The sequence below is a fragment of the Lampris incognitus genome, chromosome 11 (genome assembly GCF_029633865.1).
Source record: "Lampris incognitus isolate fLamInc1 chromosome 11, fLamInc1.hap2, whole genome shotgun sequence".
Classification (NCBI taxonomy): Eukaryota; Metazoa; Chordata; class Actinopteri; order Lampriformes; family Lampridae; genus Lampris; species Lampris incognitus.
In genome coordinates, this window is record NC_079221.1 from 57,108,295 (window position 1) to 57,134,696 (window position 26,402).

At 46.7% G+C, this 26,402-nt stretch overlaps 1 protein-coding gene across 1 annotated transcript in view; it reads left to right on the plus strand.

The window, feature by feature from the left end:
• Positions 1-1,706: 1,706 nt before the first annotated feature.
• si:dkey-230p4.1 (trichohyalin) overlaps positions 1,707-26,402 on the plus strand; it is a 59,612-nt gene continuing 34,916 nt past the window's right edge. The window contains exons 1-11 of the mRNA XM_056288971.1: positions 1,707-1,848; positions 8,118-8,297; positions 9,064-9,201; positions 9,477-9,554; positions 11,538-11,608; positions 11,693-11,858; positions 12,925-13,031; positions 15,536-15,985; positions 16,932-17,037; positions 21,671-21,805; positions 22,144-22,292. Of these exons, the coding sequence (XP_056144946.1) occupies positions 8,157-8,297; positions 9,064-9,201; positions 9,477-9,554; positions 11,538-11,608; positions 11,693-11,858; positions 12,925-13,031; positions 15,536-15,985; positions 16,932-17,037; positions 21,671-21,805; positions 22,144-22,292 (1,541 nt within the window). The 5' untranslated portion in view covers positions 1,707-1,848; positions 8,118-8,156. The remainder of the gene's footprint in view (positions 1,849-8,117; positions 8,298-9,063; positions 9,202-9,476; positions 9,555-11,537; positions 11,609-11,692; positions 11,859-12,924; positions 13,032-15,535; positions 15,986-16,931; positions 17,038-21,670; positions 21,806-22,143; positions 22,293-26,402) is intronic.

Consider the following 26,402-nt stretch of genomic DNA (forward strand, 5'->3'; position numbering starts at 1 on the left):
CCAGGGCTGCAGTCTTTCTACACATTATGAGTCCCATCATTCTAATGAGACGAGGAGCAAAACTATCTCACCACCTAGCTGGAGCTCTGCATGAAATGAAACGTGCGTTTCTGCTAATGTGACAATATTATCAAATGTGTATAAATTGTCATATGTATATATATATATATTTACATACATCATACTCCTCATTAACTGTGTAGTGGGAAGTTTTCAGTTGTTCCTGCAGCTTGACTAAATTGATGGATCGTCAAGAGAGTCTTCCAGGACGCTAATGAAGAAGTCCTGCGTGGTGTTCTTGGCAGATGGCTGCCTTGCTGTTCTTGCCTTGCATGCAGGAGCAGAAACAGGAGGAAACCAGGTTTCTCTGAGTCGGCACAATTAAGACAACCAGAGTTTCACTCCTGTCCGTCTCGCTGTGGTGTCTGTCAGTTCCTGTCCGAGTCTCCGCAGTACGCCAGTCCACACGGTCTGCTTAAATTCTAATGTTGTTCTTCTTAAATAGAATAATATGAAATAAAATATGGATTTATTTCATACGTGGATTCTGTGATTTGTAAAATGCAAAATCCAATAAATACGTTTTTTAAAATCGTGTGCACTTCCTCTCCACGTCAGTCGGGGGCGCTGTCGGTTACTCAGTCCACTTTGTTTCCGCTGTGATCACATGATGGGTTTGTGTTTGGGTCAAGGGTGAAAGGTGAAGTGTTGTGGTTACCGAGCGACAGCGGTTAATGAATGAACGTTCCAGAGTAGGTTCTGTCTGGTATGGAGACCCGGTCTGACTCTGCAGGTAGGAGGCTTTCCTGCGAAGCTGTTGCTTAGCAACGCACACGGCGACACACGGCTAAGCTGTTAGCGACACAAACGGCGACACACACGGCTAACTGTTAGCGACACACTCAGCTAACCTGTTAGCGACACACACGGCTAACCTGTTAGCGACACACGGCTAAGCTGTTAGCGACACACACGGCTAAGCTGTTAGCGACACACACGGCTAACCTGTTAGCGACACACGGCTAATGTGTTAGCGACACACACGGCTAAGATGTTAGCGACACACACGGCTAAGGTGTTAGCGACACACGGCTAAGGTGTTAGCGACACACACGGCTAAGGTGTTAGCGACACACGGCTAAGGTGTTAGCGACACACGGCTAAGGTGTTAGCGACACACGGCTAAGGTGTTAGCGACACACACGGCTAAGCTGTTAGCGACACACACGGCTAAGGTGTTAGCGATACACACGGCTAAGGTGTTAGCGACACACACGGCTAAGGTTTTAGCGATACACACGGCTAAGGTGTTAGCGATACACACGGCTAAGGTGTTAGCGACACACACGGCTAAGGTTTTAGCGATACACACGGCTAAGGTGTTAGCGATACACACGGCTAAGCTGTTAGCGACACACACGGCTAAGGTTTTAGCGACACACACGGCTAAGGTGTTAGCGACACACACGGCTAAGCTGTTAGCGACACACACGGCTAACCTGTTAGCGAGACACACGGCTAAGCTGTTAGCGACACACGGCTAAGCTGTAACGACACACACGGCTAAGCTGTTAGCGATACACGGCTAAGGTGTTAGCGACACACGGCTAACCTGTTAGCGACACACGGCTAAGCTGTTAGCGACACACGGCTAACCTGTTAGCGACACACGGCTAAGCTGTTAGCGACACACACGGCTAAGGTGTTAGCGACACACGGCTAAGGTGTTAGCGGCTCGGCCGTTAATCAGCGACTCGTGTGGTTTGGCCCAGGCTATTTGCTGGAGAAGCATCAGTTAGCGGACGCTGCTGACTGCTGTCATGGAACGACGCATAGAAATCACGACATGTAAGTCAGTAAACTATGCAGGAGTACTCATAATAGTACATCTCCTACATAGTACTCATATCGTAACGTTACTTAATGTCGCACCACTAGTAGTACATTCGCGAAATAGTAATCTTGTTATAGCAGTAGTACTATATCACGGTGAAGTGAGTTTTATATTCCATATTAACTGGTAGCCCCCCCCCTTCTAACCTCAACAACTTCATGTAAAGGGAACCGATAGTTTTCAGGTTAGTTAGAGATCTATCTATCTATATATCTATATATATACACGCAACACGTGTGTTTTTGCTCCTATTGAGTTGAAATCAAAGATGAAGACTTTTTGTATGTACACAAAAGGCCCATTTCTCTCACATGTGTTTGCATGTTTTAGTGAGCGCCTCTCCTTTGCCGAGCTGAGTAAGATGCTGACTACACAGCAGGATCACTGCACAGGTGAGCCTCAGGCTGCTCACAATAACAGGCTGCTCTGAAATGTGCAGTTTTGTCTTGGAGAGACATTTATTATGCACTGAACTATGGATTTCACAGAAATGCGGGGGGGGGGGTCAGAAAACCAGTCAGTATCTGGTGTGAGCACCATTTGCCTGACGCAGTGCAACACATCTCCTTGCATAGAGCTGATCGGGTTGTTGATGATCGTGGAAGCTGCTGGATGTTGGCAGGAACTGGGACACGCTGTCGTATACACCAATCCAGAGCATCAAACATGCTCAACGGGTGACATGTCCGGTGAGTACGCAGGCCATGCAAGAACTGGGCTGTTTTCAGCTTCCAGGAATTGTGTACAGATGCCTGCAACATGGGGCCGTGTATTACGGTACTGCAACACCAGGTGATGGTGGCGGAGGAATGGCGCCACAGTGGGCCTCAGGATCTGGTCACAGTATCTGCACATTCAAAATGCCATCAATGAAATACACCTGTGCTTGTTGTCATTGCATATGCCTGCCCATACCATAACCCCACCGCCACCACGGGCCACTCTGTTCACAACGATGACGTCAGCAAACCGCTCACCCGCATGACGCAATACACGGTCTGCCATCTGCCCGGTACAGTGAAAACCAGCATTCATCCGTGAAGAGAGCACTTCTCCAAAGTGCCAAACACCATCGAAGGTCAGCATTTGCCCACTCAAGTCGGTTACAACGACGAACTGCAGTCCTTCAAGACCCCAGTAAAGACGGCGAGCATGCAGACGAGCTTCCCTGAGACGGTTTCTGACAGTTTGTGCAGAAATTCTTTGGTTTTGCAAACCAATTGTTGCATCAGCTGTCCGGGTGGCTGGTCTCAGACGATCTTGCAGGTGAAGATGCCGGATGTGGAGGTCCTGGGCTGGTGTGGTTACACGTGGTCTGCAGTTGTGAGGCCGGTTGGATATACTGCCAAATTCTCGGAAACGACTTTGGAGACGACTTATGGTAGAGAAATGAACATTCAAGTCATGGGCAACAGCTCTGGTGGACATTCCTGCAGTCAGCATGCCAATTGCACGCTCCCTCAAACTTGCGACATTTGTGGCATTGTGCTGTGTGATAAAACTGCACAGTTTAGAGTGGCCTGTTATTGAGAGCAGCCTGAGGCACACCTGTGCAATAATCCCAGCATCTTTATATGCCACACCTGTCAGGTGGGTGGATTATCTCAGCAAAGAAGTGCTCGCTAACAGATTTAAACACATTTGTGAACAACATGTGAGACAAATAGGCCTTTTGTGTCCATAGAAAAAGTCTTAATGTTTGATCTCGACTCAGGAAAAATTGGAGCAAAAACAAAAGTGTTGTGTTTATATTTTTGCTCAGTATAATATATATATATATATATATATATATATATCTTACCTTCCAGTGTGGGAGGTGGCGGCGCATACTCTCGTTTGCAGCAACCTCACCCAGTACCGATTATTGCACTGTCTTTGTCCACGTCTGCGTCTAAGTTTGTGTCATCATATGAAGTTTTTATTTTGACTGTCGATTTTGCTTCTGGTGCTGGATCGGCTGAGAGAGCTTGGTCTGCTGCGTCCCGTGGGCTCGAGGAGGAGGCAAGCGGGGCAGGCTAAGCTAACTGCTAGCCCACGGCCCTGCCCAAGATGCCTAGCGTCGACTGTGCAGTGTTTTTGTCTGCGTCATCGTGTGGAGAGCGGGGGACGTTTGTCGGAGGTGTCTGGCTGGAGAGCTGGCGTTGGATCGACCGAGGGAGCCTGGTCCGCTACAGCCGATGGGCCCAAGGACCGCGGCCCTTCCTGGAGCTGCACCTGAAGAGGAAACACAGAAGGTGGTCTGACAGGATGTGGAGGCGGGGCAGACTAAGCTAACTGCTAGCTCATGCAGATCGGCAGTTCCGACAGTCATCCTGGCTGGCGTTTGTTCTCTGGGCGGTTGCGTTTTCTGACCGTGTTTTACTGGGTGGACTGTGTTGTACTGGGTGGGATGTGTTGTACTGGGTGGACCATGTTGTACTGTGTGGACCGTGTTGTATTGGGTGGACTGTGTTGTACTGGGTGGACCGTGTTGTAATGGGTGGTCTGTGTTGTTGGCTGTTCTTGCTTTGTTCTCTCTGTTTTTTGTACGTTTTTGGTGGTGTTGTTTTGGATATGTGTTTTTATCTTTTGTGTTGCACTGCTGAGGGCTGGGGGAAATGGAATTTTGTTTCTTTTGTGTACGTACTAGTACATAAGATGAAATGACAAATATCAGCCACACCACATAAAAAGCTGTCACGTGCAGGCGACCTGAGCAAGGATACCCACAAGGACCTAGAAGGAGGACAGTCATACTTGACCCTGAGTGACCGCCAAAGATTTACTGAAAGAAAATTAAACCGATTCAGTTTTCAAGAGTTAAGTTCTGAGACCTGTATGTCAAGGTAAAACCTCATGATGCAAGTTGTTTTTCTTGCATTGTACCAGCTGCACTTAAAGTTGTATACACCTCTGTAACCCACAAGGTTCCAGCTAAATTGGACTGGAGCAGCAGGTTCATCTCAGGATTAAATGGTCATCATGCTGACGCCTCGGACTGCAGATTATTATTAACATGCTTATTATCCACAGCCACAGCGGATGATCCGCTGTGGCGACCCCTAACGGGAGAAGCCGAAAGTAGTAGTAGTAGATTATCCACAGCCCGTCACCCTCATCTACACACCAGTTTACTTAGATGAGCTGTCACTCCGTTCTGTGGATGATTTAGTAGGAAGCGTTGGATTACTGAGCAGCGAGTGGTTTTAGATGGGCTGTCACTCCGTTCTGCAGATGATTTGGTAGGAAGCGTTGGATTATTGAGCAGGGTGCGGTCCTTCTTAGATGGGCTTTTACTCCCTCCTGCAGATGATGTGGTGGGAAGCGTTGGATTACTGAGCAGGGAGCGGTCCGTTTTATAAGGGCTTTCACTCCCTTCTGCAGACGATGTGGTAGGAAGCGTTGGATTACTGAGCAGGGAGCAGTCTTTCTTAGATGGGCTGTCACTCAGTTCTGCAGATGATTTGGTGGGAAGCTTTGGATTACTGAGCAGGGAGTGGTTTTAGATAGGCTGTCACTCCGTTCTGCAGATGATGTGGTAGGAAGCGTTGGATTACTGAGCAGGGAGTGGTTTTAGATGGGCTGTCACTCCGTTCTGCAGATGATGTGGTAGGAAGCGTTGGATTACTGAGCAGCGAGTGGTCTTTCTTAGATGGGCTGTCACTCCATTCTGAGATGATTTGGTAGGAAGCGTGGGATCACTGAGCAGGGAGCAGTTCTTGTTAGATGGGCTTTCACTCCCTTCTGCAGATGATGTGGTAGGAAGCGTTTGATTACTGAGCAGGGAGAGGTCTTTCAAAAATGTGCTGTCACTCCATTCTGTAGATGATGGGGTAGGGAGCGTTTGTTTGCTGAGCAGGGAGTGGTCTTTCTTAGATGAGCTGGCACTCCATTCTGAGATGATGTGGTAGGAAGCGTTGGATTACTGAGCAGGGAGCGGTCCTTCTTAGATGGGCTGTCACTCCATTCTGACATGATGTGGTAGGAAGCGTTGGATTACTGAGCAGGGAGTGGTCTTTCTTAGAATAGCTGTCACTCCGTTTCTGAGATGATGTGGTAGGAAGCGTTGGATTACTGAGCAGCGAGTGGTCTTTCTTAGATGGGCTGTCACTCCATTCTGAGATGATGTGGTAGGAAGTGTTGGATTATTGAGCAGGAGTGGTCTTTCTTAGATGGGCTGTCACTCCATTCTGACATGATGTGGTAGGAAGTGTTGGATTATTGAGCAGGAGTGGTCTTTCTTAGATGGGCTGTCACTCCATTCTGAGATGATGTGGTAGGAAGCGTTGGATTATTGAGCAGGAGTGGTCTTTCTTAGATGGGCTGTCACTCCATTCTGAGATGATGTGGTAGGAAGTGTTGGATTACTGAACAGGGAGTGGTCTTTCTTAGATGGGCTGTCACTCCATTCTGCAGATGATGTGGTAGGAAGCGTTGGATTACTGAACGGAGAGCGGTCCTTCTTAGATGGGCTGTCACTCCGTTCTGCAGACGATGTGGTAGGAAGCGTTGGATTACTGAGCAGGGAATGGTTTTAGATGGGCTATCACTCCGTTCTTTAGATGATTTGGTACGAAGCGTTGGATTATTGAGCAGGGAGCGGTCCGTTTTATAAGGGCTTTCACTCCGTTCTGCAGATGATTTGGTGGGAAGCGTTGGATTACTGAGCAGGGAGCGGTCTTTCTTAGATGGTCTTTCACTCCATTCTGCAGATGATTTGGTGGGAAGCTTTGGATTACTGAGCAGGGAGTGGTTTTAGATGGGCTGTCACTCCGTTCTGCAGATGATGTGGTAGGAAGCGTTGGATTACTGAGCAGGGAGTGTTAGTACCTTTGTAGCGCTGCTATGCCTTTGTAGCGTATCAGTTCAATTCCATGTTTTGTTTTCACACCTGGTGCAAACTAGGTCCAAGTACGCATGAACCATACTAGAGACCACCTTTTCAGCCTGAGTACAGTATGCAGTGTTCACACTATTCAAATGAACTGGACTTTGGGGTCAAGTGTACTAAGATCCGGGCCCAGGTCCCTAGTGTGAAAGCACCCTAAATCCATCAAGTTGCTGTTCTGTGATCAGAGCCTATTCAGGCTGCTCAGTGAACCAATGGCTTCGGGGAAAACCCTTCAACAGCCTACAGACACTGAGGCCGTGTTACTTTCTCTTAAACCTAGTTAGTTAGTCAGTTGTTTCTGTTGCAGAGTTATGGGGTCTGGCCTGTGAGTCACAGGGCTCTCGGCTCAAGGGACCATCACAAGTTTTTTGCTCATGTAGGAGCCAAAGTTGGCAGCACGGTGGCGCAGTGGTTAGTGCGGTCGCCTCACAGCAAGATGGTTCTGGGTTCAAGCCCCGGGGTAGTCCAACCTTGGGGGTCATCCGAGGTCGTCCTCTGTGTGGAGTTTGCATGTTCTCCCCGTGTCTGCGTGGGTTTCCTCCAGGGGTGCGGTTTCCTCCCACAGTCCAAAAACATGTAGGTCAGGTGAATTGGCTGTACTAAATTGCCACTAGGTGTGAATGTGTGTATGTGGACCCTGTGATGGCCTGGTGGCCTGTCCAGGGTGTCTCCCCGCCTGCCACCCAATGACTGCTGGGATAGGCTCCAGCATCCCCACGACCCTGAGAGCAGGATAAGTGGTTTGGGTAATGGATGGATTGATGGATGGAGCCAAAGCTTCGGGCTCAAACAAAGCATGGAGCCATGTGGAGTATTATAGCAGTTTGCTGTATTGCTCTATAACCAGTAGTAAAAGGGGAGGGCACTAACGGGGCTCGAGAGTGCGACCAATTTGGTCACACATGCGACCAAATTGGTCTTTATATATTCTTTATATATTCTTCATATATATATATGTATATATATTCTTTATATATTGTGTTTAAAATAAAGACAAGCTTTTTCTACACCTTATTGTTTTAAAAAAATCATTCACATTATATTTTAGAAGAGCGATAAAAGGAGACCTTTTGGTGTTAAAGGCGACGCAATGAAAAATGTGGGTGCACCTAAATTTTGTGCTGGTGCACCTAAAAAAAAAAGTTAGGCGCACCAGTGCAACCAATGCAAAAAGTTAGTGTAGAGCCCTGACTAAATGTGTCAGGTCCTGGACCCCGCGTGTTTAATGCTTACATTACTGACCGCCATTCAGATGACACCATATTTATCTGGATCGCATGATTTGACATGATCTCTCAATCCCACTTTCCCAGTCGGTGTTGTTAACATCTGTTCATTCTGGCATCTGTCCAGTCTGACAATAGCCCTGAAGCTGGATGCTCAGCCACCGGGATGGACTCACGGCTACTGATTGGCTGGCAGGAAGAGAGGGCGGAGCTGAAACAGGAAGTGTCTCGGCTGCAGGATGAACTGGCAGAGAGCCAAGCGGGGAAAGAAGCGCTGGAATCACGAGCGCAGGCTCTCACTGAGAGGGTAAAGACTGCTCGCTCACTCCCCCTTTCTCTGCCTCTCTCCCCTTTTCTCTGTCTCTCTCCCCTTTCTCAGACTCTCTCCCCCTTTTCTCTGTCTCTCTCCCCTTTCTCAGACTCTCTCCCCCTTTCTCTGTCTCTCTCCCCTTTCTCGGACTCTCTCCCCCTTTCCCTGTTTCTCCCTCCCTTTCTCTGTCTCTCTCTCCCCCTTTCTCTGTCTCTCTCTCCCCCTTTCTCAGCCTCTCTCCTCCTCTCTCTGTCAGTCTGCTTATCTGTGGTGGTCTCTCTGGTGTTTAGGATCAGTACCTTTCTTGTTTCCTGGTGGCCAGGTGGGTGCCTCCTGGTGGCCAGGTGGGTGCCTCCTGGTGGACAGGTGGGTGCCTCCTGGTGGACAGGTCGGTGCCTTGGTAAGAGTTTGAAGCAGAGCAGTTTTTAGGACACATTTCTGTTACCACAACTGTCCAGATCAAATATAACAAGAAGTTTGTCATCTGGTCTGTTTTCACTTTCCAGATAGACGTTTCCAGATAGACGTTTCCAGATAGACGTTTCCAGATAGACGTTTCCAGAGACCGTGTGTTGACGGCTGCTTTTGTTTATTCACACTTTTCTTCTCTTTTTTTCTACAGAAAATCTCTTCATGATGTCTGTCCATTTATTTTTGTCCGTTTATTCAGACTAAAACTCTCAGCAGTCATGATAATCCTGTCTGTCTCCCTCTTTTCCTCTTTTGCTCTGTCTGCATCTCTCTCTCTCTGTCTGTCTTCCAGCTGTCTCGGTCCTTGGACCCGTCTCTGTCTCTCTCTCTCCATCTGGAAGGTGAACAGAGAGAGTGGAAGAGGAGGGTGAGGGAGGGGAGGGAGAGAGAGGCACGACAGGCTCTGCTCATACACAAGCTGCAGAACAAGGTGTTGTGTGGTTGTGTGGGTGCTTGTGTGTGTGTGTGTGTGTGGAACCACCAGTTGTTACTATTAATTGTGGTCGTAGGTGCAGTTTTTTAAGGTTATTGATTGCAGTAGTGGGGGCACATTATTATTATTATTGTTATTATTGTTATTATTTATTATCATTATATTATTATCTTCATCATCATTATTATTATTATCATTATCATCCTTATTATCATCATTATTAATATCATTATTATTGGTGTTTTTGTAATTGTTGTTGTTATTGTTGGCAGGTGGTGGAGTACAGGGATCGCTGTGAGCGTCTGGATCAGAGACTCCATGTGGAGGAGAGGGAGGTGCTCAGCAGAGAGGTCAGTCAGAGCACACACACAACACCAGCCTGAACAAAACTAAGTTTATGTTATTTGTAAACCATAAAACAGACACACAAGTTGAAGTAATGATCAGCAATATTAACGTTGAAAGAGTATATGAAAATAAATTTCTGGGTGTGATACCTTCACCACAGAATCTGCTGGAAACCTCATATAAGCTTCATGAGAACAAAAATGGCGAGGAGCGTTGGAGTTCTGGGAAAGGCAGAGCACATTCTGGATCATAAAGCGCTGTCCATCCTGTACTGTTCACTTGTACTGCCATGTTTGAGTGACGGTGTAGAGGTACGGGGGACACCTCCCTAGATGTTCACCTACGTAGACACCACCAGAATAAACGGTGACCATCCCCGTGGTGAACAGGATGATTTACAGTCAGTGGAAGAGGTCTCTATCTCAGGGCTGCGTGACTTCTTCAACCCTGTGACATCCGTACACCAACCTTCATTTATGGAGAAGCATATGCTGCCGCCACCAGGTTTTTCCCCAATAGCCCTGTTTTGCAGTCCGCCCGGAGGGGTTGGAACTGCAGCAGATGAATTGTACTGTCCGGTATAAGCTCACTAAGCCACTGATATATACCAAGTCCAGTTGCACTTGATTCAACTCCTTTGGATAACCATGACCTGGATGAATGAGAACATTCGCAGTATCTCACTAAGCCAGGTTTCGGTGAGACACAGGGCGGCAGATCTGGAAAAGTCTGAGTGGTTTCTGTGTATGAGTAGCAGTTCTTCCATCTTGTTGGCCAGAGAGCCAACATTCTCCAGGTGGATGGATGGGAGCGTGGTTCTGAATCCCTGCTGTCGCAGTTTAACGAGCACTCTGGCTCGCTTCCCCCTTCAGCATCTTCATCATAGTCCACAAGGCTGTGCCGATGAAGACCTCGGCAAGACTTTCATTAAAATGTTCAGTGAAAGTCGTTAAAAAAGTCTGTTCAGTTTGTCCAGTGGACAGCTGAGGACTTCAAGGTCCCCCCTGTGATGGATGTGATCAGTGAGAGGGTGCTGGAAACTAAACAAACAAACAAAAACAGGAAACATACAAGAGAGCACAGAACCGAGGTGACCGTCCACAGCGCCCTCTTGAGGACAATAGTATACCTACCTGTTATGTCATGTTTAGCAGCTGGGGACTTTACAGCTGCGACTGCTGACAGTCAGGATAGTGACCAGTGTCTAGAACCTAAGTTCTGCTGTTTACATTTTATGATAAATGACAAAATGGTCTGCTATACACACTGCCCCCTGATGCTCTGGAGGAGAAATGACACATCACAACCTGAAGGGTTTCAACCCACGGGTAAACTTTTAAAATTTGCTAGCCCTGCACTATTTGGTGATATTGAAATATCACATTGTTTATTCAAGAAAATGAACCCCCCCCCTTTTTTCTCCCCAATTGTACCCGGCCAATTACCTCAATCTTCCGAGCCGTCCCGGTCTCTGCTCCCCCCCCCCCCCCCTCTGCTGATCCAGGGAGGGCTGCAGACTACCACATGGCTCCTCCCATACATGTGGAGTCACCAGCTGCTTCTTTTCACCTGACAGTGAGGAGTTTCACCAGGGGGACGTAGCGTTTGGGAGGATCACGCTATTCCTCCCAGTCCCCCCCCCCCCCGAACAGGTGCCCCGACCAACCAGAGGAGGCGCTAGTGCAGCGACCAGGACACATACCCACATCCGGCTTCCCACCCACAGACACAGCCAATTGTGTCTGCAGGGACGCCCGCCCAAACCGCAGGTAACATGGGGATTCGAACCAAGACCCCCATGTTGGTAGGCAACGGAATAGACCGCTGCACCACCCGAACGGAGATTTGGAAAGGGAAACAGAGAGATGTCGTGTTTGGGGTTAGAACGGTCTGGTTTTGTCAGATGTGCTATCAGTATTGAAGAGTCAGACCTGTGTTCAGGGTCCTGGTACAGAACACAACCTGCTGTCTGTGGTGTCTTGTAGCGGCGGATGAGAGATGAACACAGTGACTCCCTGGAGAGCGCCCTCATCAGGCTGGAAGAGGAACAACAGAGGTGAGTACAAATATTTGTGTGTTGTGTGCGAGTGTGTGTGCCATGCATGTACATGTCTACATATCCACCTGTCTTCCCCCCCAGATCTACTGGTCTAGCTGAGATGAACTCGCTCCTGCGAGACCAGCTCAGTCAGTCAACGCTGGCCAGCCAGGCCCTGAGGGAGGACCTGCAGAAGCTGACGGCTGACTGGAGCGGGGCTGTGGAGGAGCTGGAGCAGAAGGAGGCCGAGTGGCAGAGAGAGAGACAGGTTTACAGCTGGCTGAGTCTTGCTTAGTTTTCTTGGAATCAAAACTCTGATTTCAGAGTGGTTTTACAGAAGCCAGGATTCCTTTATTTTCTCTTTCCAGTAATTCAGGGACTACGTTTACATGCTGTTAGAAAAGTGGATTTATTGTGTTAGTGTGACTAAAACTGGACTTTTAAAACACATGTAAATGTGTTAGTCCCACTGAAGTCCTACTAAATCGAGTTTCTGGAAGTGGGACTGACACACCTAGATGATGCGGTTGGGGGTGGATTTACTGCGGCATGTATACGCTTCAATCTGCCCCGAACTGCCCTAGGCGTTCTGCGCATGATCCACGGTCCCCGCGGCGGTCTTTCACCCGGACATGTAAGACCGCCGCTCTGCCCTCTCCCACCAGTCTTTGCTCCTGCCCCGCGTCCAACACGTGCGAGGAGCCCGTGGTAGTAAAGAGGGCACGAAGTGGAGCACCGCAGAAGTGGCGTGGCTGGACCACGCCAGGAGCATGCGGCATGGTCTTCTGCCTTCGGACACCAGCGCCGGCACCAGGGGCAGCCTGGCTGCGTCTCATGTGTACCAGCAGTAAAGCATGGAGAGCGTGTGAACCGCACAGTGTTGTGAAGGTGTCCATGTTGTCACCGCTCCACATGGGACCCGCTCGCCACTTGCTAACTTGTTTGTGGCTTGTTTGGTACGTGGCGTAATAGGTCAACCGGAAGAAGGTCCAACAGCCACCAGCTAAAAGGGAGCATATCGCCACCTACTGTACCGGGGTGGGACATACTTCCGTCAATAACCCGATTCTCCCCCGGTTCTTGTGTACTGGGACAACGTCCAGTAGTCCAGTTACATGGTCTGATCAAGCTGTAAACGTAGCCCCACTTAACTGTGCATGTGAACACACTGAGAGTGAGTGATGACGTCATCACGATAAACACAAAGATGGAAATATGGAAGGATATCACTTCTGTCTACTTTTGTCTTTATTTCCTTCTTGTTGTTGTTGTTGGTGTGTGTGTTTGTGTTTGCACCTGCATGCATGTGCGGTTGTGTGTTGGTGCACACGTAGCATCTGACAGGTCACATCGCTGAGGAGCAGAGCCGGTTGATGTCACTGTGGGGCGCTGTGGTCACACTGAGCAGACACTGCCACGCCCTGAAAACTGCCACAGACAGGTGTGTGTGTGTGTGTGTGTGTGTGTGTGTGTGTGTGTGTGTGTGTAAGAGAGTTTTTCAGCTTAGCCAGAAAGGCCCAGTTTGATATTTGCAGCAGCTTTTTTGTAAAGCAGATTGTGAACTGTTCAGTTTGAATGAGATGAGCTGACTGGAGTTTCACGTAGTTGTGTATGTGGTTTCACGTGGTTGTGTATGTGGTTTCACGTGGTTGTGTATGCGGTTTCACGTGGTTGTGTATGTGGTTTCACGTGGTTGTGTATGTGGTTTCACCTGGTTGTGTATACGGTTTCATATGGTTGTGTATGTGGTTGTGTATGTGGTTTCACCTGGTTGTGTATACGGTTTCATATGGTTGTGTATGTGGTTGTGTATGTGGTTTCACCTGGTTGTGTATATGGTTCCACGTGGTTGTGTATGCGGTTTCACGTGGTTGTGTATATGGTTCCACGTGGTTGTGTATGCGGTTTCACGTGGTTGTGTATATGGTTCCACGTGGTTGTGTATGCGGTTTCACGTGGTTATGTATGTGGTTTCACGTGGTTGTGTATGTGGTTTCACCTGGTTGTGTATATGGTTCCACGTGGTTGTGTATGTGGTTTCACCTGGTTGTGTATATGGTTTCACGTGGTTGTGTATGCGGTTTCACGTGGTTGTGTATATGGTTCCACGTGGTTGTGTATATGGTTTCACATGGTTGTGTATATGGTTCCACGTGGTTGTGTATGCGGTTTCACGTGGTTGTGTATGTGGTTTCACGTGGTTGTGTATGTGGTTTCATGTGGTTGTGTATGTGGTTTCATGTGGTTGTGTATATGGTTTCATGTGGTTGTGTATGTGGTTTCACGTGATTGTGTATATGGTTTCACGTGGTTGTGTATATGGTTCCACGTGGTTGTGTATGTGGTTTCATGTGGTTGTGTATGTGGTTTCACCTGGTTGTGTATATGGTTTCACGTGGTTGTGTATATGGTTCCACGTGGTTGTGTATGTGGTTTCATGTGGTTGTGTATATGGTTCCACGTGGTTGTGTATGCGGTTTCACGTGGTTGTGTATATGGTTCCACGTGGTTGTGTATGCGGTTTCACGTGGTTGTGTATATGGTTCCACGTGGTTGTGTATGCGGTTTCACGTGGTTGTGTATGTGGTTTCATGTGGTTGTGTATGTGGTTTCACGTGGTTGTGTATGTGGTTTCATGTGGTTGTGTATATGGTTTCATGTGGTTGTGTATGTGGTTTCATGTGGTTGTGTATGTGTGTATGTGGTTGTGTGTGTGGTTTCATGTGGTTGTGTATGTGGGTATGTGGTTTCATGTGGTTGTGTATGTGTGTATGTGGTTGTGTGTGTGGTTTCATGTGGTTGTGTATGTGGGTATGTGGTTGTGTATGTGGTTTAGTTCAGGAACTCTTTCTGTCTTTGCAAACTGATGCCCCTCTTCCACTACATGGTACCGGCTCGGCCCGGCTCAGCTCGCTTCTGTGTCGTGTTCCATTACCGTAACGGTACCCTCTCAGTGTAGCTGGTCGTCGTAGCAACACCCTTTTTTCAGTTTCAAAATGTACTTTTCAGATAACGCCGCTTCTCCCGCTGCGGTATTTAAAAATGGCGGGTGGTACCACCTCGACAAAGGTGGTACCAGAAAAGTGGTAAGAGTTACCAAAATGCCGGTACTTTCCAGTAATGGAAAGTGAAAAAGGGTGAGTGGAGTGGAGTGGAGTGGAGTGGAGTGGAGTGAAGTGAAGTGGAGTGGAGTGGAGTGGTGATTGAATGGAGTGGAGTGGAGTGGAGTGGTGATTGAATGGAGCGGAGAGTGGAGTGGAGTGGTGATTGAATGGAGCGGAGAGTGGAGTGGAGTGGTGATTGAATGGAGTGAAGTGGAGTGGAGTGGTGATTGAATGGAGCAGAGAGTGGAGTGGAGTGGAGTGATTGGAGTGGAGTGGAGTGGAGTGGAGTGGAGAGTGGAGTGGTGATTGAATGGAGTGGAGCGGAGTGGAGTGGTGATTGAATGGAGTGGAGAGTGGAGTGGTGATTGAATGGAGTGGAGAGTGGAGTGGAGTGGAGTGGAGTGGTGATTGAATGGAGTGGAGTGAAGTGAGTGGAGTGGAGTGGAGTGGAGTGGAGTGGATTGAATGGAGTGGAGTGGAGAGGAGAGTGGAGTGGAGTGGAGTGGTGATTGAATGGAGTGGAGTGAAGTGAGTGGAGTGGAGAGTGGAGTGGAGAGTGGAGTGGAGTGGAGTGGAGTGGAGTGGAGTGGTGATTGAATGGAGTGGAGTGAAGTGAGTGGAGTGGAGAGTGGAGTGGAGAGTGGAGTGGAGTGGAGTGGAGTGGAGTGGAGTGGCGATTGAATGGAGTGGAGTGAAGTGAGTGGAGTGGAGCCGGCACCGTGTGGTGGACGAGGGGCAGGAGTTTGGTTAGCATGAGTGAGTTTGCTGAGCAGCACCAGCTTAGTTTACCAGCCATTATCTCCCAGCACATCCTCATGTTTGCTTCACCTCTCTGTTGCAGGGACTTGTGGGAGTTGAGGGCTGAATTCTCCCGCCTTTCCTCCTCTCTCCTCTCCAGTTGTGACTCCTTCACATCTTTCACATCCTCTCTGCTTCTCAGCGCTCCTTCAACCAACTTCCAATCCTCTGCCCCTCCTCTCAACTTCTCCGGGCTCACTGTCCCTCCCTCTTCTCTCCTTCCCTCTCCCCTTTCCTCTACGCTGGCTCATGACCATCCCCCTTCACCTCCTCCTCGCTCCTCCCCACTGGCCCACCCTCAGCCAGACTCCTTTTCCCAAACTCCTCCCCTCTCCTCCGTCACACTGGGCACCTTCTCCCTGGGGGAGCTGGAGCAGAGGGAGGGGGAGGAAGAAGAGATGGGGAAGCAGAAAGAGAGAAGAGATGAGAAGGAGAGAGAGATGTCAGAGTTGAAACTTTTACACGAGAAGGAGGTGCAGCAGCTGAAGGACAGGTGGGTTCTCCTCTCCTCAGTCAGTCTCTTCTCTGAACCGAAAAACTGCTTTGCACTTTGTCACGAGTCTCACTGTAGTCTTACTGTAATTTTAATGTAGTCTTACTGCAGTATAACTGTAGTATTATTGTAGTGTAGATAATGCAACAGGCGTGGACACAAGTCCATGAACACTGGGATGGCATCCAGCGCTTCACCTGTGCCCCCATCCATAGGGTTAGTGGTGGTTTCAGGAAGGGCATCCGATGTAACGTTCTGCCAAATCAGTATGCAGATTGACAAGACCAAACTGGATCAGTCAGGGCCTGGGTGAACAACGACCGCCATCGGTGCTGTGTCCTCACAGGGTACTGATGGAAACTGTACAATCCACTGTGGCGACCCCTGAGAAACAGGGACCAAGCTGAAAGAAGAGGATTATTGTAGTGTAGATAAGGTTATATTCCCACATCACTAAAATTCAGAGAAGACCGTAGCAAAGAGGTCACAGCCACAGAAGTCAGACATCAGACATCAGATGGAACAAAGAGAGGGTGTCATTTCAGTACTCTTGATGAAACCCACCTCCGTCAAGCCACCTTCATCCTCCAAATTCTGCTTGTTTGATTGGTTGAGGGCAGTGCAGATCTAGACCGGTTCTGTTCTGAATCAGTGTTAAAATATCAATTACACATTATTTCATGTCGTCCTGAGTATTTACTCGAACCTGGATGAGCCGTCATCTTTTCAGTCCACTCACTTTTTTATTTTGTATTTTTCTTAAATCATGTCTTCTTTTCTTTAATATTAAATTTACTGCTTTAAAACCTGCTGCTCTAGTGTGCTTTAGAAGTCAAGTCAGTGATGATGTGAAATGATGATAAAGAAATTCAAGAAACGTATATACGTATGAATGTATTCTACCTCTCACTTTAATCTTTACTCTGTGTTGCTCTCTCCCGCTCAGGGTTGCTGAGCTGTCTGTCTACCTGCAGGCCTGCAGGAAGCAGCAGGAGGTGGACAGGGAGGCGGAGAGCAGTCTGCAGTCAGTCTGTCAGGCTGTAGTGAAGCTGGTGAGTGTGACATCTGAAGCCTCAACCTTGTTTTCAGTCACATCCAAATCCTGAGAGAAGGCCCACTTCTCAATTAAACATACAATGAACTCACAATATAATCACAATAAAATCACATTTCAACTATCACAACATGCAACACAGCATACATACAACACACAGCATACACACAACATACAACACACAGCATACACACAGCATACACATAACATCAATCAGAATTAGAATACTTTATTCATCCCTGAGGGGGCATTGGGTTCTATTACAGACATTCACGCTCTAGTAACTAAAAACTAACAAGATACAAGATAAGAAAATAGAAACACAAACAAATAGAAATGAAAGATAAAATAAGAAATAGAAAAAAGAACAAAATATATCAACAAGCATAGTGCACATAACAGCCTGTCTATACTGCACTCCTGCAGCACACAACAAGCAGCACAAACAAAACCTGACAGGGCCAGTCCAATGACCATTAACTCAGAGTGTCTGACAGTCTGAGTCTGAGGGAGGAGTTGTAAAGTTTGATGGCCAAAGGCAGGAATGACCTCCCGTGGCGCTCTGTGGTGCTTTTTGGCAGAATGAGTCTCACACAAGCCACAGCATACACACAACATACACACACCATACACACGACACATCCTCGTCATCGGTGGTCACTCGGGGTCGAGTATGACTGTTCTCCTCCTCAGTCCTTGTGGGAGGACACCTGCACATGACAGCTTTTTACGTGGAGTGGCTGATGCACCTGCAGCCACCATATGGTCCTTGGCAGGGGGTGGCCAGAGTCTAATGGCATGGAGAACCAAGAAGATTGGGGACCACCCTCTGTTGCAGCCTTCATCCATCTTCACTGCTGTTGTGAGCTGGAGACATCGTCCACCAGTTCTGCCGTTGGATCGAGCTTTGTCTGGAACATCCCACTTGACCTGTCCACCTTGGGTGACCCTACCAGGAGCCAAGCTCCAGATGGCCAAGCTCTTGGGATCATTGGTACATACAAGCTTCTCCACCATGACAAGATGGCGATCCAGAAGAAGAACACATAACACACATCATACACGTAACATACAACACATTTAATGCTCAGACAGGACAGAGAAATAACAGCTTCATACAATAAAACCCAAACTTTATTTTACACTACATGGCCAAAAAAGTATGTGGACACCTGAACATCACATCCATATGTGTTTGTTGAATATCTCCTTCCATGGACATTAATGGAGTCGGTCTCCCCTTACCTGCTATAACAGCCTCCACTCTTCTAGGAAGTCTTTCCACTAGATTTTGGTACATGGCTGCTGGGATTCGCTCCCATTCAGCCACAAAAGCATTAATGAGGTCATGCACTGATATTCGGGAGAAGGCCTGGCTCGCAATCAGCGATCACCCGAAAGGTTTTGGATGGGGTTGAGGTCAGGGCTGCATGCATGCCAGTCAAGTTCTTCCACACCAAACTCGGCAAACCATGTCTTTATGCACCTTGCTTTGTGCACAGGGGCTTTGTCATGTTGAAACAGAAAAGGGCCTTCCCCAAACTGTTGCTACAATGCTGGAAGCACACAATTGTCTAGAATGTCATTGTTTGCTGTAATGTTAAATTTTCTATGCACAGGAACTGAAGGGCTGAGCCCAAACCATAAAAAAAAAAAACAGCCCCAGACCATTGTCCCTCCTCTACTTGGCACTATGCATTCGGACAGGTAGTGTTCTCCTGGCATCCGCCAAACCTAGATTGGTCCGTCAGACTGCCAAATAGTGAAGCATAATTCATCGCTCCAGAGAACATGTTTCCACTGCTCCAGAGTCCAGTGGCGGTGTTCTTTACATCACTCCAGCCAATGCTTGGCATTGCACGTGGTGATCTTGGGCTTTTGTGTGGCTGCTCAGCCATGGAAACACATTTTGCGAAGTTCCCGACCAACAGTTCGTGTGCTGACGTTGCTTCTAGAGGCAGTTTGAAACTTGGTCGTGAGTGTTGCAGCCAAGGACAGATGACTGTTCGCACTCGGTGGTCCTGTTCTGTGGTCTTGTGTGTTCTATTGCTTCACAGCTGAGCTGTTGTTGCTTAGAGATGTTTCCACTTCCTTACATTTACATTACATTACAGTCATTTAGCCGACGCTTTTATCCAAAGCAATTTACAATAAGTGCATCATTTAATGTAGGAGATAAGGAGAACTACTAGTCATCAGAGGTCATACGTGCATCTTCTCTCTAAACAAGAATCTAAGAGCAAAACCAGTGCTAAAGTAAAAGTGTGAAAAAGTTTTTTTTTTTTTTTTTTTTACTGAGTGAATACAATAAGTGCTAAGAACAAGTAACAGGGTAGTAGTTCTTAAAGAGGTGAGTTTTCAACCTGCGCTGAAAGATGGGCAGCGACTCCGCTGTCCTGACATCAGTGGGGAGTTCATTCCACCACTGTGGGGCCAGGACAGAGCAGAGCCGGGACCGGGTCGATCGGCAGCAGCGGCCTCTGAGCGACGGGGCAACCAGGCGTCCCGAGGCAGCAGAGCCAAGTGGTCGGACGGGGGTGTAGGGCGTGACCATTGCGTGGAGATAGGAATATGACAGACTTACAGTTGACTGCGGCAGATCTAGCCGGGCATTTGACCAACCAACTTGTTGGAAAGGTAGCATCTTATGACAGACGCATTGAAAATCACTGAGCTCTTCAGTATGACCTGGAGACTGCATGGCTGTGTGCTTGAATTTGTGCACCTGTTAGCAATGGTTAACAGGTACACAGATTCAATAGCTGTAATAGAAATTAGGAGATGTTATATTAGAACCGTGTTTTCTTTTGTTAAAAAATTGTCTCATATGATTGAAATGGATGTGGCTGAAATAGCCGAACCCACTAATTAGAAGGGGTGTCCATATACTTTTGGCCATGTAGTGTATCCTTTGTCATTCTGCTGTGAGGGTGTAGATGTGAGAGACATTAGGAGTCTTCTCAAATTTTAAGAGTCTTCCTCTCAGATGTTAAGAGTCATCCTCTAGTCTCTGTGTCTGTGGTTTTGGGCGATGCCTGTAGCCAGCTTACTGGTGTGCATACGGGGTGCGTTCTTAGATTCGGGCTGGGGTGGGTTTGGGTCGCTGGGGTAGGGTTGGATCTTGTGGTTGGCGATCCCTGGCCGCCTGCCCAGAGGGCGGGATTGCGGGGCTCTGTGTCTGCCTGCATGCCTTGGGGGGAGGGGGTGATTTGTAGGAACTGGGCGGGCACTTGATCCTGGCAGGTTTGCCCTGCACTGGTGCTGGTTGGGGGCTTGCCTGAAGCGCAGGACAGCTTGCTATGCTGAAGGCCCATGGTTGGATGCGGAAAGCCCCCGGCTAGTCACTGCGGGGGGGTTTAGGGGTGCAAGCTATATAGAATAAATATCGTTCTGGGTTAGCAAGCTACGCAATGGCAACCTAGGAAAACGTGCTCCCAACAAAGTTAAAAATTAAAAGCCCACTACGACTCGAATCTACAAAAACGTTTGATTCAATGTGATTCAAGATTGTGGGCTTCGAAAATGCCTAATAAAAAGAAGAAGTCAATGCAGTTCACGTTACTCAAAGAAGACAGAGTGAGCCAGGCCTCCCCGGCTAACACAGCTCTTCCTCTTGGACCATACATGTAATTAACCATATAACAGAGTATGATTTCGAAGCATTGTTGGTTGGTCTGGATGCGAAAAAAGCTTTTGATTGTGTGAATTGGTCGTTTTTATATAGAGTTTTGGATACATTCGGCTTTCATAGTACATTTATTAAAACAATACAAGCTCTTTATGATAAACCAAAGGCAAGAATTAAGATCAATGGAGAAATAACCAACCCCTTTGTTTTAGAATGAGGAACAAGACAGGGCTGCCCAATTAGTCCTCTCTTGTTTCCGATTTTTGTTGAACCCCCGTGCCAGTGAATTATTCAGAATAAAAATATTAAAGGGATAGCTATGAAGGGAGGAGAACAAAAGATTTCCTTATTTACTGACGATATATTAATAAATCTATCTAACCCAGAAGATACACTAGTACAGTTACTCGACTCGGACATTTATTTCTTTCCTTTTTCTTTTTTGTTTTTGTTCTTTTTTGTGATATGAAAGTACTAGAAGCCAATTTAAACCAGAGTCAAATTCCTCGTATGCATAAACACCCTTGGCCAATAAAGTTGATTTTGATTAATTATATTTTGTTGAACACATGTCAGTGTCTGTTTCTATGTCTCTTTCTTATCAGATACATGTTGTCATTTTTAGTTTCCTTGTTTTGCTTGTGGTGATTTTCCCCCTCTTGGAGAAGCGATGCTGATTGGTTGTTTAGCTGATCGGTCATGCAGAAGAGGGGGACCGGTAGGGGCTATAAATGTGTAACAAAAACCTGTGCTCTTGTTATCCTACAGATCATCCAAAGGATGGATTTAGTATTATAAGTGGTTCTTGATAATTAATAAAGACTGTCTTTGGGTGAAGAATCTGAATTCCACCTGCAAATTAACTCTGTTTAGCACACATTGGCACAAATCCCCTGTATTGTATGCCAAGCCTGCTGACAGCACAGGTTAAAAAGAAAAAAGAAAAGAAGGAGTCCTCCTCCTCAGCTGTCAGTAATGTGTTGTTGACTGGTGTCTGTCTCAGTCCAGGGTCCTCAACACCAGCACCACCATCAGGTCCAGTCCCAGTCTGTTTGGCTCAGCTCAGGATCTGGATTCACTGCTGTCTGTGCTGGCTCAGACAGAGAGCGCCCTCCAGGGGAGACACCAAGAGCTGCAGGTTAGGAAAAACGAGTCGGACACATGAGACCCTGATTGTCAGTACTGATGTTACCATGGTTACTACTGTATACAGTACTAATACAATACTGATGTTACCATAGTTACCACTCCATACAGTATTAATATAATACTGTTAACATGGTTACAGCTGAATATATTACTTATACAATACTGATGTTACCACAGTCACCACTGTATACAGTACTAATATACTACTGATGTTGCCATGATTACCACTGTATATGGTACCACTACAGGGTAGAGCCGAAATTAATACATACAGAAAGTTGATGTAGATGTTCTTTGTGTGTGTATGTGTGTGTGTGATCCTCTCAGGAGGCAGAGGTTACCATCAGGAGATTAGAGGAGGAGAGGGCAGTGCTGGAAAACAGAGTCACTCAGTTGGAGACAGACACCCAGGAGATCCACACATACTCCCAGCACACACACCAAGATCTCACACACACACAGGAAATGCTAGCCAGGTGGGTATTACACAAACACACACACACACACACACCAGATTTCTTAGACATGTGTCAAAGAAGATTCTCTAAAATTCCTCTCTATGTCTTGTTAACGTCACATTCACCAAACCCTCTTAACCCCAAAGTTATTCTGAAATGTATCTTCAGTGTTGATGCTACTTGTTTTTAGTGATGAACAGCCGCAATATGATTATGCTCTTGTGATACATTTTGAAGGCACCACCTACTTGTCATAGGAAATTAAAATAATCCAAATTAATCAGTTTCAGATCTGAAGTTGTAAATTCCCGATTACAGGGATTTCCATGTTTGTTTCCGACAAACACACATACACTGACTTTCAATATCAGAGACACTTATTAATGGCTAAATGTCTACCAACAATAAAATAAATTAGTAAATGAACCCAAGAATAAATGACTGACTAAATGAAAGAATCAAATGGGTGAACGAAATTACCCTTTCAAATTACAAACAGCCTATTTCTATAGCAAGCATGCTTTCTAAAGGGTTGGAGAGAATTTTGCTGAACAGGCTAGAAATGTACATTCTTATCAATAATAATCAGTTCTGTTTTAAGTGTAAACATGGCACAGATATGTGTATTTTTGCCCTGAAGGAAATAGTAGCTAAATACAAAAGCTGAAATTCTACCAAGTTTATATGTTTTATAGATGCCTCTAAGGCATTTGGTAGAATTAATCATGAGAAATTATTTAACAGAATGTACAAAGAAGTGTACCCAAGCTTATACTCAGAGTTTCAGTTTTCTGGTATGCTCGTCAGACTATGCAGGTTAAATGGGGCAACACTGTATCTGCTCTTTTTTTTTATGTGAGCAGTGGGGTCAGATAGGGTGGTATTTTATCACCTTTCCTGTTCAATGTGACTTGTAGAAGCAGCTGAATGGGTATAAAACTTGCTGTGTTAGTGGAAATACTGTTGTTAACTATCTTATGTATGCAGATGATTTGGTTTGTTTTCTGTCCATATAGTGCTGGGTTACAGGCTTACAGCCGTAATTGAAGCTATGTTCCCAGTATGGTGCTGAATTTGACATCCAATACAATGCCAAAAAGATTAATGTTATGATTGTAAGATGTAGAGGATAGAAAATTGGTTTTCCTGATTTTTATCTGGGTAATAATGCTCTTAAAGTGTGTAATGAGATTAAATACCTTGGTTACTATATTAGAGAAAATCTAACTGATGACAGAGATATCCATAGACAATGCTCAGGCTAACATGTTGATAGGCAAGTTTCATATGCGCACTAGCGATATCAAATCCTCACTCTTCAGAGCTCTATGTACAACGCTGTATACTGCTCTCCTATGGGGTAGTTACACAAGAGGCAGTATGCAGAGACTTAAAGTGGCATACAATGATGCTAAGCAGTTATTGCTTCATGTACCAAGGCGTCACAGTGCTAACCAGATGTTTGTACACCTACTTGTCAAGCAGTGTTAAGAAACATTATGTATAAATTTATGTGCCGTCTAGATAAGTGGGAGAGTAATGTTACTGTGGTTTTAACTCTGTTGAGTTACACTAATTTCTCATCAGATACGTGGAGACATTAGCGCAAGAGCCTCTATGTAAACTGTGAGATGGACAAATGTTTTTGCTCTTGTAATATTATAATGTTCTGTGTATATGTCCTTGTCTTGTACTGTTTCTTTTCTTTTTGACATAAACCTCTACTGCGATGGGTCTGGAATAAAAGTTGAATTGAAACAGAGCTTATCTCTTAGTTTGGTGATGGTATTAAAGGGGCATGCGATTTTCAGAACTACCAGAGAAGGCCAGATGCTATGAAATGATTGAATTACTAATTACTGAATTACTGTTTGACATGCACTCTTATCAAAGGCAGCAGATGTGACTCGAGCCTACTTTAGATGAAGCGTCGCTGTAGAGATGATTTGGTCCGGCTTGAGGCCGCTTGTAGACAACTCAGGCTTACTCCCGACGTCCATGCGAGAATGAACTCACAAGGGAGTCGAGGTTGCCCATCAACGATGTCGGGCACCAGCCGATTCTTCGCTGATGTCCCGCTACGGGTTGCATGTAGCGTACCCTGGGCAAAGCTCCCTGGGTTATTCTTGGCAAAAGTCAGATGCTGGAAAGCGATGGAGTCTTTGTAGCTCGTGGGGAAAGACTGCCTGGAGGTTCTTAGCAACAATGAAATGTTGGTAGGCAAGGCTGGTAGAGTGTCCTTTTCAACGATAGTCAAATAGTAATCGACTACACTGACCCAATCCAACTAGGTAAAAACAATCTGAAAGTACTTTATGGGTTGGACAATAAAACTTCCAAAAATTATCACACACAAGGCTTTCCTTTGTGATGCGAACATGATCAAAGCAGGGCTTGCTCAGTTGAGAGGAGATACGGAACGGAGGCTTGTTTAAAAAAAGAAAAAAGAAAAGATGTAGTATATAATAAGAAAGCTGAGTTGAGCATAACTTTGTGAGATAAAAGGCAAGGCAGGGGTGTCTGGGTAGTGTAGCGGTCTATTCCGTTGCCTACCAACACGGGGGTTGCCAGTTCGAATCCCCGTGTTACCTCCAGCTTGGTCGGGCGTCCCTACAGACCCAATTGGCCGTGTCTATGGGTCATAAGCCGGATGTGGGTATGTGTCCAGGTCACTGCACTAGCGCCTCCTCTGGTCGGTCGGGGCTCCTGTTCAGGGGGGACGGCGGACTGGGGGGAATAGCGTGATCCTCCCATGTGCTACGTCCCCCTGGTGAAACTCCTCACTGTCAGGTGAAAAGAAGCGGCAGCTGGTGACTCCACATGTATGGGAGAAGGCATGTGGTAGTCTGCAGCCCTCCCCGGATCAGCAGAGGGGGTGGAGCAGAGACCAGGACGGCTCGGATACAATTGGGGAGAAAAAGGGGGGGGGGGAAATCCACAAATAGATAAATAAATAGAAGGCAAATGTGTTTATACAGCACATTTCAGCATCAAGCCCATTCGCGGTGCTTTACATGAAAGATAAAAGGCATTAAGAGAAGCAACATAAGGCAGTATAGACATTTAAAAACCGGTAAAAAGAGAGTAAAAGTTACAGTGCAGTGTAAGATGAAACTCAAAAGCCCCGCTTTTGCCGCTCTGGTGGCCGAGCGGAATAAACCGCCGTTCTTGCAGTCCGCTCGTCATGTGGCTAGGAGGTTCGTATCCCAGACTCGCCATAACCGGTCACGGCCAGAGCGTCCACGGGGTAAGGCATTCATTAGGCCACCCTTACCCGAGGGATAGTGGGTGTAGATCGGTGTAGTGTTCGGGGACTCGTCGTTCTCCAGCGACCCCTCTGGCCCACCCGGGCGCCTGCAGCCAAGCAACCGAAAGCATTCTCCCTACGCCTCCTTCGCGGCCTGAAGTTGAAGCAATCCATGCGAGGCTTCAGTGTGTAAAATGGCGAGAGCAGCCGACACGAGTTTGAAAGAAGCTGGTGTTACGACTATCTCCTTCCTGTGGAAACGTGAGCCAGGGGAGTTATTCGACAAGAGTTCCAGCCATATGCCGTTGGGTTAATCGGGTGGGATAAGGGGAAAAACTAGAAATAAATTTATATTAAAAAAAAAGCCCCGCTTTTTATTTTATAAAAGGCAGCAGCCAAGAGGAAAGTCTTCAGCCTAGATTTAAAAGAACAGAGTTGCAGTAGACCTGCAGTTTTCAAAGAGATTGTTCTAGATATGTGGTGCATAAAAACTGAAAGCTGCCTCTCCGTGTTTAGTTTTGACTCTGGGGACAGAGAGCAGACCTGTCCCAGACCATCTGAGCGGTCTGGATGGTTCATAGTGTAGCAGTAGGTCAGAAATGTATTTTGGCCCTAAACCATTCAGTGCTTTAGAATCAGAAACGCTTTATTTGTCGTTTCATTTCATGCACTTGCACACATGAAGTGAAACAAAACATGGTTTCCCCTACAAGAACACATATATCCAAACTAACACCTATATCTAAACTAAACAAACAAACAAACAAATAAATAAATCACCGTCCAGGAGAACCAACGCCAGCCAGGATGTCTGTCGGGACTGCCGGTCTGCATGGGCTAGCAGTTAGCTTATAAACCAAGAGCAGAGGTTTAAAATCAAT